We start from the raw sequence: 13,609 nt of genomic DNA, 5'->3' as shown, positions 1-13,609 counted from the left end.
TCCTGTGCCCCTTGCCAGTCTACCGTCTCCACCCAGACGTCTGTGAACCTGTTTCCTGACAAGGATGAGTATTTCCTTTTCCGTAAGCAGGATCATGCAGCACGCTCACCACGGACATACCTGCAGGTGCCCGGGTAACACCTAGAAGTGGCAGGTATGCAGGAGGCTGCCAGGGCCAGCGTTGCGGGTTGCTTCCCCGACGCGCCTGGGCCCCTGCGGGACCTGGAGGGAGCCCCTGCATCCCGGCTCCAGCCTGGACCAGCCTTGGCTGGTCCCCTGCATCCCGGCTCCAGCCTGGACCAGCCTTGGCTGCGGTGAACAAGTGGATGCAAGATCTGTCTCTTCCTGCCACTCTGCCTTTCAAATCAACGCATCTACAATGAGAGAGGGGCCAGAGTGCCGGTGTTTACCCGTCTACTCCCTCACCAGCAGGGAGGCGGCCTGCACCTGACGTATTTATTTTAGCCTCTCTGGTGGGGCTCCGTGATATTCCGCGATTTCAGCGGGTATCCCCTGAGCAGTTTCCCGATCTCACTGGCTTTTGGGTCCTCCGTGGTCGGGCACGCGTTCGAACTGCTCGCCTGGTTTTTATATGACGTCACCTAATTCTGGACACAAGTCGTCTGTCACACGCATCTATTTAGAGCTGTGTTTAACGACAAACTTCGGCTTGGAAACCGGAGTAACTCGTGCAGGTCACGCGGACGCCTGCGGCCTGCGGCGCCTCTACCGCCGCTTCCTGCGCGGCCACGTTCGAGGGCTGGAGAGGGCAGAGTCAGTCCGTCGGCCGCTGGCCTCCGCAGCCGGAGCCCGCCTCGCTCCTGTCCGCGCGCCGGCTCCGGCCTGCGGGCGGCACAGCCCAGCGGCTCACCTGCCCCCAGCCGCCCCAGGGCCCTCAGGGCCACGGCTCCGGCACCCCGAGCTGCCCTCAGCGCCCAGGGTCAGGCCCTGGGGGCTGCGCACCGCCGCCCCCTCCGCGGCCAACCCCTCGCGCTTTCCCGCCGTCTCCGCTCCGGCCGCCTCCGACAGGGGCCAGCGAACACCCCGGCGGGCACGGCGGCCACGGCGGGCACCGCGACAGCGTCCCAAGGGACGCAGCACGCGGACGCGCCACGCGGACGCCACCACGCTCCCAAGCCGGACCGCCGCGAGGCGGCGCGCCCGTGACGTCACCCACGCGCCGGGCCCCGTGGCGCGCGCGGCTTCCGGCCGCCAGGCCGCGGCGGGCGGGGCCGAGTGACGTCACGGGAAGCCGCGCGCCGGAAGCGGGCCGGGCGGCGCGGAAGCCGCGGGGGCGGGGCGCGGAGGCGATGGGGGGCGGCGGCGGCGGCGGCGGCGGCGGCGGCGGCGGCCGGCGATGAGCGGTGGGATCGCGTGAGGAGCCGGCGGGCGAGGCCGGGGGGCCCGGACGCGAGCCGCAGGGCGGAGGCGGGGGCGGCGGCGCGAGCGCGGCGGCGAGGCGGCGGCGAGAAGATGGCGGACGGCGACAGCGGCAGCGAGCGCGGCGGCGGCGGCGGGCCCGGCGGCTTCCAGCCCGCGCCCCGCGGCGGCGGTGAGCAGGAGACGCAGGAGCTGGCCTCGAAGCGGCTGGACATCCAGAACAAGCGCTTCTACCTGGACGTGAAGCAGAACGCCAAGGGCCGCTTCCTCAAGATCGCCGAGGTGGGCGCGGGCGGCTCCAAGAGCCGCCTCACGCTGTCCATGGCGGTGGCCGCCGAGTTCCGCGACTCGCTGGGCGACTTCATCGAGCACTACGCGCAGCTGGGCCCCAGCAGCCCCGAGCAGCTGGCGGCGGGCGCCGAGGACGGCGGCGGGCCGCGGCGCGCGCTCAAGAGCGAGTTCCTGGTGCGCGAGAACCGCAAGTACTACCTGGACCTCAAGGAGAACCAGCGCGGCCGCTTCCTGCGCATCCGCCAGACCGTCAACCGCGGCGGCGGCGGCTTCGGCGCGGGCCCGGGGCCCGGCGGCCTGCAGAGCGGCCAGACCATCGCGCTGCCCGCGCAGGGCCTCATCGAGTTCCGCGACGCGCTGGCCAAGCTCATCGACGACTACGGCGGCGAGGACGACGAGCTGGCCGGCGGCCCGGGGGGCGGCGCCGGGGGCGCCGGGGGCGGCCTGTACGGGGAGCTGCCCGAGGGCACCTCCATCACGGTGGACTCGAAGCGCTTCTTCTTCGACGTGGGCTGCAACAAGTACGGCGTGTTCCTGCGCGTGAGCGAGGTGAAGCCGTCCTACCGCAACGCCATCACCGTGCCCTTCAAGGCCTGGGGCAAGTTCGGAGGCGCCTTCTGCCGGTACGCCGACGAGATGAAGGAGATCCAGGAGCGGCAGAGGGATAAGCTTTACGAGCGCCGTGCCGGGGGCAGCGGCGGCGGCGACGAGTCCGAAGGCGAGGAGGTGGACGAGGATTGAAACCGGCAGCTTCCCCTGCGGGCCTCCCCCACCCCCCACCCCACCCGACCCGCCGGCTCCAGAGTTCCCGTCCTGCTCCTCCCCGGTGGGCCGGGGGACAGGGGAGCGAGGGAGGCCCCACAGGGAGAACACAAAAGAAAAATAATGTAGGTAAGAAATAACCACGCGAGAACAGCCACGGACACTTAGAAGCGTAAGTTCCAAGGAACTGGCAGCAGCCTGCGAAGACAGAACAGCGTCTCCCGAGCCTCTGGGCGAAGCCGCTTCGCAGCCGCCCAGGCCCGCGCGTTGGCAACGGTTGAATTTGTGGTGGTCCTGGGTGATCTGGTGCAAAGATCTCTCCAGGGCGCACTGCCGCCGTACCCATCCCTTCACCTCCATTGCAATCAGCGTTTCGGACCTAGATCTTCACGGAATTCTTAGAAGAGAGAGGCCTTTTCAGTCCCCCAGTTTGAGGGCACTGGTTTATGAAAAGGAATGCAACTTTAGATGTAATCATGGACAGGGCAGAGTAAAATTTCAAGAAGCCATCGGAGAATGCAGAAACAAATCGGATCCATTTAAAAAAAAATGGTTTTGCATGGAACCTGGACCAAGGCCCATGTCTTTTCTTTGCAGAATTGTTTTCCGGGATGCAGATGAAATCAGATATCAATGCTTGAACCAGAATCCATTACTAAAATAGTTTAAAAGTTGGCAAAAGGGTTTTTGTGGTTTGGTTTTTTTTTTTTTGGAAGTTAAAAGCATTGGGGATTGCTGAGGTAGGCACAAGAAATCAGGCATAAAGCACAAGGCAAACTGTTTGAGTGGATTAGTTGCTGCTCACTAAAGTTCTTCCCTGATCTCTAACAGTGGAGGTCATTATCAAGGAACGGCTTGAGTATGAATTAGAGCCAGACCTCTGTATCTCCATCGTGTGAGCCAGTGAATTATGGCAGATTTGGCTGTTTCGGCCACGGGTTGGCTGAATTTTAAACCGTGAGACTTGAAGATGACCTACTAAAGGAACAGTGTGGCTGCAAGCCTGAGCTTTAATGGATTCTACGTCCTCATGGGAAAGTTGGAAATAATCGAAACTGAAGTCTTAATTTACCTTCAGTTTAATCTGTGGATTTGTTCACATACTAAAAATCCTCAGGTTCAGAATTCCAGCATCATTTATTCTTTTAAAATAAATTTTTAGGAACTTGTTCCATTGTATCAGTACCTCACAATCAGAGTTGGCAAATGATGGGTGAGTGATTCAAGCGTAGCACCCGGTGGAAGCTGAAATCCATCTGTGAGTGGAACTGAAGTGAACGTGAATATGCTGACTATATCCTGGAAGATTTTTATACCATCTTGAAATTTCAACACGCTGGCTTTTGCCAGTTTATCCAGCTGTCTTTTCAAGAATAAAAGTTGGGGTTTTCAAGGATCGCCTCTTCTATATTTTAAATGGATTTTCAGTAGAAATGATTTTTACTAATCAAGTTAATCCCACCTCCATCAAAAGGTATTCCTAGAAATGTCATAGACCTAGGTAACTTTGAATTGAATGGGAGCTAATGTTCTTTCCAAAGTTTTCAGGTATTTGTGTGACACCTTCTCAACAGGAGGCGAGTAACCCCACCTCCACGATCTTAGTATTTTTTTTAACTGCATGCCTGCCCTTTATTTGAGCTGCCTTTTTAATTTATTGCATATCCTTTTTATTATCTTATTTTGGTATTCAATCTATACAATCTTTTTGTATTTATTGGGAAATAAGTAATATACAAAAAGGTCATTTTCATGTATTTGTGGCTGAGAGGGAGGGAAATCATTGTGTATATATAATTAGGCTTTTTTAAAAAAATGGACTATGATTCCAAATATTGCTGATCTTAGATTTAAAAAAAAAAAGTGAAACAGCCACAAACATTGGTGCCCTTTTCAGACTATTTCTCTACTCATCATCCACAGTAGAATTTTTAAACAGATTTTTTTAAAGCATTTCTTTTAAATTTTTCTCCGTTGCAAAGAATGTTTCCTAAATTGTATGGGAGCAATAGTATTTTTGATGTTTTAATGACATCCGTATACTTGTACTGTATTTTGTACTACAAGGCAGCTGTTTTCAATAATGTCCTGCTGTATTTACCTATGTGTTTTGAGTGTTTATTTCTTTGCTGCGGAGAACAAATTCCTAAATAGTTTTAGTAAAAGAGCTGAGAAGCTAGCATTAGATTTGCAGAAACTGTTAAGTTTCAGACTCTAAGGCAGCAATGAAAATTAAGGTTGCAGCTATTAGTTGACTGCTGTAACTTTTTCGTTTTCAAACCATGTACAATTTCTGTATAGACCAACTTGTTTTCTTGCTTCAGTGGTGGTTCTGTTGCTCAGCTGCAGTGAGCCAGTTCAATTTTGCAAAGGTGCAGTACCTCTCCTTTTCAAGGGGTTGGTGTATTTTTTCTTTTTGTTTGGCTGAATTGCAGTAACTAGCCTTGCCTTTCTATTCTGTAGAAATGACAGGGTCTTCACAATCCTTCACCAGTGGCTACTAAGCTATAATTAGCTGAATAGAAAGAATGTGGAAGTGGTCTGAGGCATATAGAGTATATGCCAAGAACACTACCATATATGGAGTCAGCTTTGGTTACCAGAGAAATTTTCTTAGTCATTAGACCATATAACAGTAAGATATCATATGTAAGTCTTTAGATATCAATTTGAGAATCCTCCAAAAAAAGGAGCAAAGAATGCATAAGCTATGTGTTGGCAAAAGTAATTTATATTAAAATTTTGACCTGCCTATGTAAGATTAAGTGGTAAATGTCATAGTGGTGGGTTTTTAAGTCTTAACCAATCTCTTAAGGTTTGTTTCTCCTGCAGGGGGTGGTTCGGGGCCTCTCTTCCCACTGCAGGAAGGTTGCAGAAGGATGTGGATTGATTGTAGCATTTCACTGATCTTCATTCCGGTCACTAGGGACAATAGAAATCGGCAAAGTGCAGAGAGTTGTTCATAAATATTAGCCTGTTAAAGGAAATAGCCTTTGTTAATCCCAGCCAAATAACAGCATCGTGCAGACTGGGAAAAAACCAAATTCTTGTTTTGTTTTTCAGCTGTTCCTGTGAACTATTTAGAGGTTGTATTTTTAAGTTTGGCAAATATGTCAGCTAATCAGAATAGTCCTATTCTTGAGAGGTAGGGAACTAAAACTCCTTTCCAAATAATTGGTAGGGGTTTGTTTCTGAAACTACCATAGTTCAGAGATGAAATACCAAATTTTAGGAATAGAATCAAAAGAGCAAAAATCTTTGAAGAGATTCTACTCGTTGCTGGTTTCTATTGTCCCTACCCATCATATCAGCAAGTGGAATGGCAGTTCTAGTCTGCAAATTGCTCAGTGCATATGCTGCACAAAACAGTGTAAATCTGTATGGCACCAAAAATCAAAGTGAAAACCAAACCAAAAACCCAAACACCCTATGGAACTGTTGGAGGCATGTAGGTGGTTTAAATGACGGTGGCTGTGATGCACACATAGCTGCTTGTCACATCACTTCCCATAATTATTTACTGCAAAATGATTGAGGGGCTTTGGGTGCAGGCAGCCATTAACCTCCTGTTTCCTTGTTAACTCTGGATCACTTTGCAGTAAATTGCAGGTCTTTTAAAGAGATTCAAGCTTCGGTTTTCTCAAAACAAAACAATTATCCTGTCTTATCTGAAAATGCAGGGTTGTGGGCAAAAGAGGCTGGTTATAATAATGCCCTCATATTGAGTGGTCTGTAAGCGGCTACACACTTCAGGCACTATAGTTGCTGAGGATGCTTGGTTAAATGTGACCTTGACTGGCTTTACAGGGGTGTAGAATGTAACCACACAAGGTGACTAATTGCATCTACCGTGCTTCTTCAGGTGGATGAAATTAAGGAGAAGCTGGAGTGTGTAAGCCATGCACATAAGTATTCTTCACTGTAAATTTTGTTTTCATTTTTAACCCAATTATGGTACTTTGTCCAATGCACAACTGATCTCTCAGTAGATATTCGTTTGAAAATAGTGTGGCCTTGATCAGTGCGAAGGGGAAGGAGAGAAGTGACTTTTTTGCTTATGTGAAAAATGACTAGTTTACTGAGAGTCGTTGCTTTGCAGCACTCTTAGTGTGATGTTTGTGATCAGTCTCCTTTTTGATTGGGGAAAGTTCATGTTCTTAACCCTGAAGTTAAACCAACTGAGTTGTCTTCTATTTTTAGGAAGTGTCAGAATTGCTCTGATGAATAACAAAGTTGACTGCTTTGATGTCCAATCTCAGGTTTTAGAATAGTGGCATAAAGTCCCGCTATTATTAATTCTTAAAAACAATTTTAATTTAGTACACCCTAAGAGTCACATGCATAAGGCCTGTTCAGAGAGCAGAGCCTCCATCTTTTTGCTCCTTTTCCACTTTGTACTTCACTTGAAAAAGTGTCAAGTGATTTTACATTGTATATTTCCATTTTAACCCTGACATATTTCTCAAAGATTAAAGCACTTTTTGATCATGAAATACATGGAATCTTTGTGTAATGTGGATCATGGTTTCTCAGGCTCCCCTAGATAATCTGCTTATGAATATTGTTCTAACTCTCTATAAGAAGAGTAGAAATCTTTGCTAATGTTAGAAAGTTTGTATTATTGATCCAGAATGCATTTTGCTAGTTTCCAATGGATGGGAGAGTAAACAATGCTGCACTCACAATTTAATAAGTTACTTTCCCTTGAGCCTTAAGGTAACTCTTTCTTTTCTGTCAACAACAGCACTGAAGTTATAGTAAGTGAATGAGATTATCAGTTTTCAGGGTTGGTTTTAGAGTACTGTAAATCAATTAGCTGTCTTCCTAAAGAGTTACAACTCCCATTCGATATACTGAATAAGGGGTGTGTGGGTGGGACTGGGGAGGGGGGAGATCGTTTGTAGAAAATAAAAAAGAAAAAAAGAACTACATTTACTTTTAAGAAAATAGAGACAAAAAAGAAAAGTTCATGTCATATACCCTGTTTGGAATTCTAGATGTAAGGTAGAAATGGTAAGTTACAACCTCATCTCCTGTTTTTAACTTACACAGTCATCAGTTTTCAGCCAGATGGTAGCCCACAAAACTTTGAGATGACTATGGGTTGGGATGGTGAGTTCTGTGGATAGATCTGACTTCTCTATTTAAAATCACCTTTCCCAGTCTTCAGTTGAAAATCAAGTTTCGTTCCTGATGGATTTAACAGAACAAATGTAGCCCCATTGCCAGTACTAAAAATTGAGTTTAGAAAATGGAAAAAAAAAAAAATCATTAATACTTATTACCCTACTGATTGATTGCCAATTGAAATCTGTACCTGAATCCAACTAAAGCCTTTATGAATGTATTTTATATTTCCTTTCAAAATAGGAACTATGCCATCAATACATTTTTACTTTAATATGAAAGCATAACTCCTGCCTCTTGAATTAAACATTCCAATTGGGATAGGTAGAGCTATGTTAAAACAACAGTAGTATAGTAGGAGTAGTTTCAGAACTCAGTAGGACTTCTGATAAAGGGGGGCAGAACTTGAATAGAAGCTGAAGCTTTTCTTCAACAACAAATTCAAGGAAATTGATTTAGACCACCTCTTATTTCTTAAAGGCAAAATATTGCACCCCCAGTCTTAACCTGTGTTACAGGTTGGGCTGGTTAGAAAAATCTTTGGAAGTAGATGGCAAATGGTTTGTTTCTTCCTCTTCTAAATTCCTTTTTCAGAGACAGAGAAGTAGAGAGAGTCCCTGGACAGATGAATGGGTTATATCACTAAACAAATTTGTATTGTAAGAATTCAGAAGTTGTATTTTAAACCATTAAGATATTAGCCATAAACTCTTCTCCAGCCTGTGTGTCTCCCCACACAAAAGCTCTTTGGATTCTTAAAGTTGATAAATTGGGCAAAAACTCTGGAAACTGACTTTAAATCAGTAGTCTACGGTTTGGCATATTTTGGTAGCAGACAAGTATATTTTTCAGTAACATCAATATTTGAATAGCAACCAAGCTTATCATCAAATTGGGGCTTCTTTTTTCTGAAGTTCTAGAACAGTGTCTTAGTAGAGATTTCTTTTTCCTTTTGGACCTTCACGCAGGTGTTTGTCCAAGGTCATTTTTAGAGATCCATCTGTCTGCTATTATGTATCCAGATAACACACCTTTTGTTCTCTTGGAATCTTCACTGCCAGTTGTATGTACCAGTGGCTTCCTTCAACTAGGTTCTTCACTCCAAAGCAGGGACTGATGTCCTGCCAGTAGAGAATCTACAGAAGTAATTTGAATTAAAACCAAATCTTGATAGCAGGAGACAGCTTCCTGTTCTAGATGTACAATTAGAGTTTAGGTTGGAAAGTACTTTAAAAGGGTTTTTTTGGGGATGTCTTCAATCTCTCTGTAAATACCCACATGCTTATGCATTGTAAACTAAGTGTGTATTCCTATGTATGAATTTGTAGAACTGATTTCTGCTTCAAGAGAAGCTGCACCTTTAATTTTATAAGATCCCCTTCACCTGTAACCCTATAAATGTCTGTAAATAAAACACTAAAATTTGTAGTGATAGGATCAATTCGGGAATATCTGCTGAGAGACCAAAAAGTTCATTTTCTTAAGTACCTTGGTTAAAGAGTAAAGATTATTCCTCTTGCTTATTTTTTAAAAGAAGAATGCACTTTAACAAGCATAGAGCTGCATGGGCAATTCAAACAAATCCGTGAAGTGCAGTACCCATTCAGAAATCAAACTTCCTGAAAACCGTTCAAAAGCAGCATCCAGACGGGCTGTTGATCTCACTGCCTGTAGGTTGAAGCTCAGATTCTGATCAATGTTGAGACGAGCAGGGCTGCTTCAAAAGAGCAATGTGGATACAGCCAGAAGCTTCAGACAGGTCTGTAAAATGGCGGGTCCCGTATTTACCACTAACTAGCAAAACTGACAGAAAAACTCATAGAGAAAAAAGTTTAAGAATCCTTCCTGCTGGTGTGCACTCCTTACAGTAGCAGACTTTTGCAAATGGAGTTTTACAGTCTATATTTAAAAATTGTATGTTTGTAACAAATAAAGTATGCGGAAAAGTGGATGACAAATCTGTGCTGCTGTCTCTTTTTTTTAAAGGACTGTGTGACGATGGGGGAGGGAGTTAGGGGAGTTAGATCTGAACCATAGCCAGTACTGGAACTTTCAGATTCCCATCTCTGAAGTACATCAGGATTGTAAATTAGTTCTTAGGCTTTGACCTTTAACCTGGACAACCAACTCACCTCCCTTCATTTTTAGGTTATTTACAGTAGCTCAAAAGAAATTCCTGTATCAGGCGTTCCCTTGTAACTTACCAACATTGTAGCTGCCTAAGGGGTGAATTATGCCAGCCCTCTCCTCCTGCTAAAGGAAAAGTAAAATTATTTGGCTCCTAGTTCCTGGCCAGAGGTTCCCAGCTATGTGGTCTCAGGAGCTCTTTTACTTTTAAGACTTAATACCCCCTAGAGCTTTTACCTTCTGGACATAGTATCTATATTAAGAGAACACCTATGAGCAAGTAACAAACCTGTGTTCCACCCACTATCAGAGCAATGGCATCACCATGTTGCTTGGCCTCTGGAAAACCCTAGTCTTAAGCAAGAACAGAAATCAGCAGAAGTCCCCTCCTGGCTAACAGGGATTTCTGTCTATTATTTCAATAAAACTGCCTCTTGTTCACCCGCTGATCTCATTTTGTCATCTAAAGACAAAGTTCTATGGCCTCACATCTGCTGCAGCATCTTGGTACCTTGGCTGGGAACTCCCCTTGACTGTGCCAACAAATAAAAGCTGTCCAGCTCCAGATGATTGTAAAGCATGGTTTCCAACCTATCCTGTTAGACAACGTGACCAGCTTGCTGGACTGCTTAAGACAATCTCCCCAGGCCTCCTCAGGACAGACCACAAGAGAATCCCCATAAGCAACTCTACACCCATATGTCAGCTCTGAAGAAAATACAGGAAATAGGCCTTCATCTATGTTCCCCCCTACATAAGATTATGGGTTACTTCTCTTGAGGGGGGTAATATTATGGTAGGTAGACAGGAGCCCGTATGCATATTAGGGGCCAAAGAAAATGGGAGTTTTTGTGTCAGAAAGTAAACCAGTATTTGCATATCTAAAGTCTGAGACTGTCTTGGGGCTGGCATTGTGCAGCAGTTTAAGTTGCAATCTGATGCCAGAATCCTATCTGCTCGATTTATGATCCAGCTGCCTGCTAATGTGCCTGGATGGTCATAATACTTCAGCCTTTGCCACCCACATGGGAGACCCTCCTGGCTTTGTCCTGGCCCAGTCCCAGCTGTAGTGGACATTCAGGAAATGAACCAGCAGATAGGTTTTCTCTCACTTGCGCTCTTAGCTCTCCTTTCCTCTCTGTAACTCTGCCTTTCAAACAAATAAATCCTTTAAAAAAAAAAAGTGAAAAAGGGAAACAATGCTCTTAGAAATGTCCTTTTTTAATTTAATATTTTTTAAAAAGGATTATTTATTTGAAAGTCACACAGAGAAGGAGAGGCAGAGAGAGGTCTTCAATCCACTGGTTCACTCCCCAAATGGCCATAATGGCTGGAGGTGCGCCAATCCAAAGCCAAGAGCCAGGAGCTTCTTATGAGTCTCCCACATGGGTGCAGGGGCCTAAGACTTGAGCCATCTTCTGCTTTGCTAGGCCATAACAGAGAGCTGGATTGGAAGAGGGGCAGCTGGGATTCGAACCAGTGCCCATATGGGATGCTGGCACTACAAGTGGAGGCTTTACCCGCTATGCTACAGCACTGACCCCAGAAATGTAGTCTTGATCTCTTGAACCCCTTAAGGTCTCAGGAACCTATATGGGGTTCTATTTTCTTCTTTGCAAACCACTGAACTGGAGTGGCATGTGAATTAACACCTTTCTGAAATGGGGTAGGATTGCAGAAGATGGTCCTATTGCTTGCCTTTTTTTTTTTTTTTTTTTTTTTTAAGATTTATTTTGTTTATTTGAAAGAGTTACAGAGAGAGGTAGAGACAGAGAGGTCTTCCATCCACTGGTTCACACCTCAAATGGCTACAACAGCCAGAGTTGCGCTGATCTGAAGCCAGGAGCTTCTTCTGGGTCTCCCACCCAGGTGCAGGGGCCCAAGGACTTGGGCCATCTTCTGCTATCCTAGGCCATAGCAGAGAGCTGGATTGGAAGAGAGGCAGCCGGGACTAGAACCGGCGCCCGTATGAGATGCCGGCGCTTCAGACCAGGACTTTAACCTGCTGCGCCACAGTTCTGGCCCCAGGTCCTACTGCCTTCTAGTCAATAGTCTTCCCATGTTATAGGAAAGACTCTTGCTCTGAAATATTTGCGAACACACATACAACTGCTGTGGTTGTCCCCTTCTAGGATCCGGCCATGGTTTTCAGTGCTGGCTGCAGCACCACCAGGAGAGTTTTGAATACTGGTTCCCAGGCACCAGCCTATACCAACTGAATCGGGATCTTTGGGACAGTGAATTTTTTGTGTTGTTCTGCCTTTTTAAGAACTAGTGGAGGGACTGGCACCTGTGGCGTACAGGGCTAAGCCTCTGCCTGTGGCACCAGAATCCCACATGGGTGCCAGTTTGTGTCCCGGCTGCTCCTCTTCTGATCCAGGCCCCTGCACCCACATGGGAGACCTAGAAGAGGCCAGATCAGCTCCAGCCATTGCTGCCATCTGGGGAGTGTCTCTCCTCTCTCTCTCTCTCTCTCTCTAACTTTCTCTCAAATAAATAAAATTTAAAAAACAAAAACAAACAAACAAAAAAACAGTGACATAGGACTGGCATTGTGGCATAGCAGGTAAAGCTGCTGCTTGCAAAGCCAGCATCTCATATGGGTGCCAGTCTGAATCTCAGATGCTCCACAACTGATCCAGGTCCCAGCTAATGTGCCTGGGAAGGCAGCAGAACACGGCCCAAGTATTTGGGCTCCTACCACCCTTGTGGGAGACCTGGAAGAACCCCCTGGCTTCGGCTTGGCCCTGCCCTGGCTGTTGTGGCCATTTGGGGAGTGAACGAGCAGACAGATCTCTCTGTTTCCCCCGCTCCCAACTCTTTCAAATAAATAAATCTAAAGAAAAACAAAAAACAGTTGGTGGTGGGATCCTAAGGTATAAAGGGGAAAGGGATGAAAGGATGAAGGGCTGGGAACCTGCCAGAAGGAAAACAAATTTTTTGAAAACAATTTTTTTAAGGCCTGGTATAGCAAGCAGCGCACACCTTGGAACCACTGTGCCTGAATGACCCACACTACCACCGAAGCCCCTAAAACAGCTAACCTGAAAAGAAGTTTGCAAATGGAGTCCTGCAGCATTGTTAAAAGGTAAATGTTAAAATTTCACTGAGCGAAATCTGGGATTTTAGCAGCACATAGAACCCACCAGTATGCATTTCAGTCATTCGGAGGCTTGTTAGAACATGGATTACTGAATTTTTCTCTTTCTTTCTTTCTTTCTTTCTTTCTTTCTTTCTTTCTTTCTTTCTTTCTTTCTTTCTTTCTTTCTTTCTTTCTTTCTTTCTTTCTTTCTTTCTTTCTTTCTTTCTTTCTTTCTTTCTTTCTTTCTTTCTTTCTTTCTTTCTTTCTTTCTTTCTTTCTTTCTTTCTTTCTTTCTTTCTTTCTTTCTTTCTTTCTTTCTTTCTTTCTTTCTTTCTTTCTTTCTTTCTTTCTTTCTTTCTTTCTTTCTTTCTTCTTTCTTTCTTTCTTTCTTTCTTTTTCTTTCTTTCTTTCTTTCTTTCTTTCTTTCTTTCTTTCTTTCTTTCTTTCTTCTTTCTTTCTTTCTTTCTTTCTTTCTTTCTTTCTTTCTTTCTTTCTTTCTTTCTTTCTTTCTTTCTTTCTTTCTTTCTTTCTTTCTTTCTTTCTTTCTTTCTTTCTTTCTTTCTTTCTTTCTTTCTTTCTTTCTTTCTTTCTTTCTTTCTTTCTTTCTTTCTTTCTTTCTTTCTTTCTTTCTTTCTTTCTTTCTTTCTTTCTTTCTTTCTTTCTTTCTTTCTTTCTTTCTTTCTTTCTTTCTTTCTTTCTTTCTTTCTTTCTTTCTTTCTTTCTTTCTTTCTTTCTTTCTTTCTTTCTTTCTTTCTTTCTTTCTTTCTTTCTTTCTTTCTTTCTTTCTTTCTTTCTTTCTTTCTTTCTTCTTCTTTCTTTCACAGGCAGAGTGGACAGTGT

At 45.6% G+C, this 13,609-nt stretch overlaps 1 protein-coding gene across 1 annotated transcript; it reads left to right on the top strand.

The window, feature by feature from the left end:
* The first annotated feature begins 1,261 nt into the window (after positions 1–1,261).
* Positions 1,262–9,518, top strand: PURB (purine rich element binding protein B). The gene has a single exon (XM_051853072.2). It carries the CDS (start codon positions 1,474–1,476, stop codon positions 2,410–2,412), a length of 939 nt encoding a protein of 312 aa, XP_051709032.2. The 5' UTR covers positions 1,262–1,473; the 3' UTR covers positions 2,413–9,518.
* Positions 9,519–13,609: the final 4,091 nt, after the last annotated feature.

This window comes from Oryctolagus cuniculus, chromosome 16, assembly GCF_964237555.1.
Source record: "Oryctolagus cuniculus chromosome 16, mOryCun1.1, whole genome shotgun sequence".
In the NCBI taxonomy this organism is placed as follows: domain Eukaryota; kingdom Metazoa; phylum Chordata; class Mammalia; order Lagomorpha; family Leporidae; genus Oryctolagus; species Oryctolagus cuniculus.
This window is presented reverse-complemented; position numbering and strand designations above follow the sequence as displayed.

Bases quoted from the DNA above. Each gene is read 5' to 3' on its own strand.
- PURB (XM_051853072.2), top strand. From the start codon at position 1,474: ATGGCGGACGGCGACAGCGGCAGCGAGCGCGGCGGCGGCGGCGGGCCC.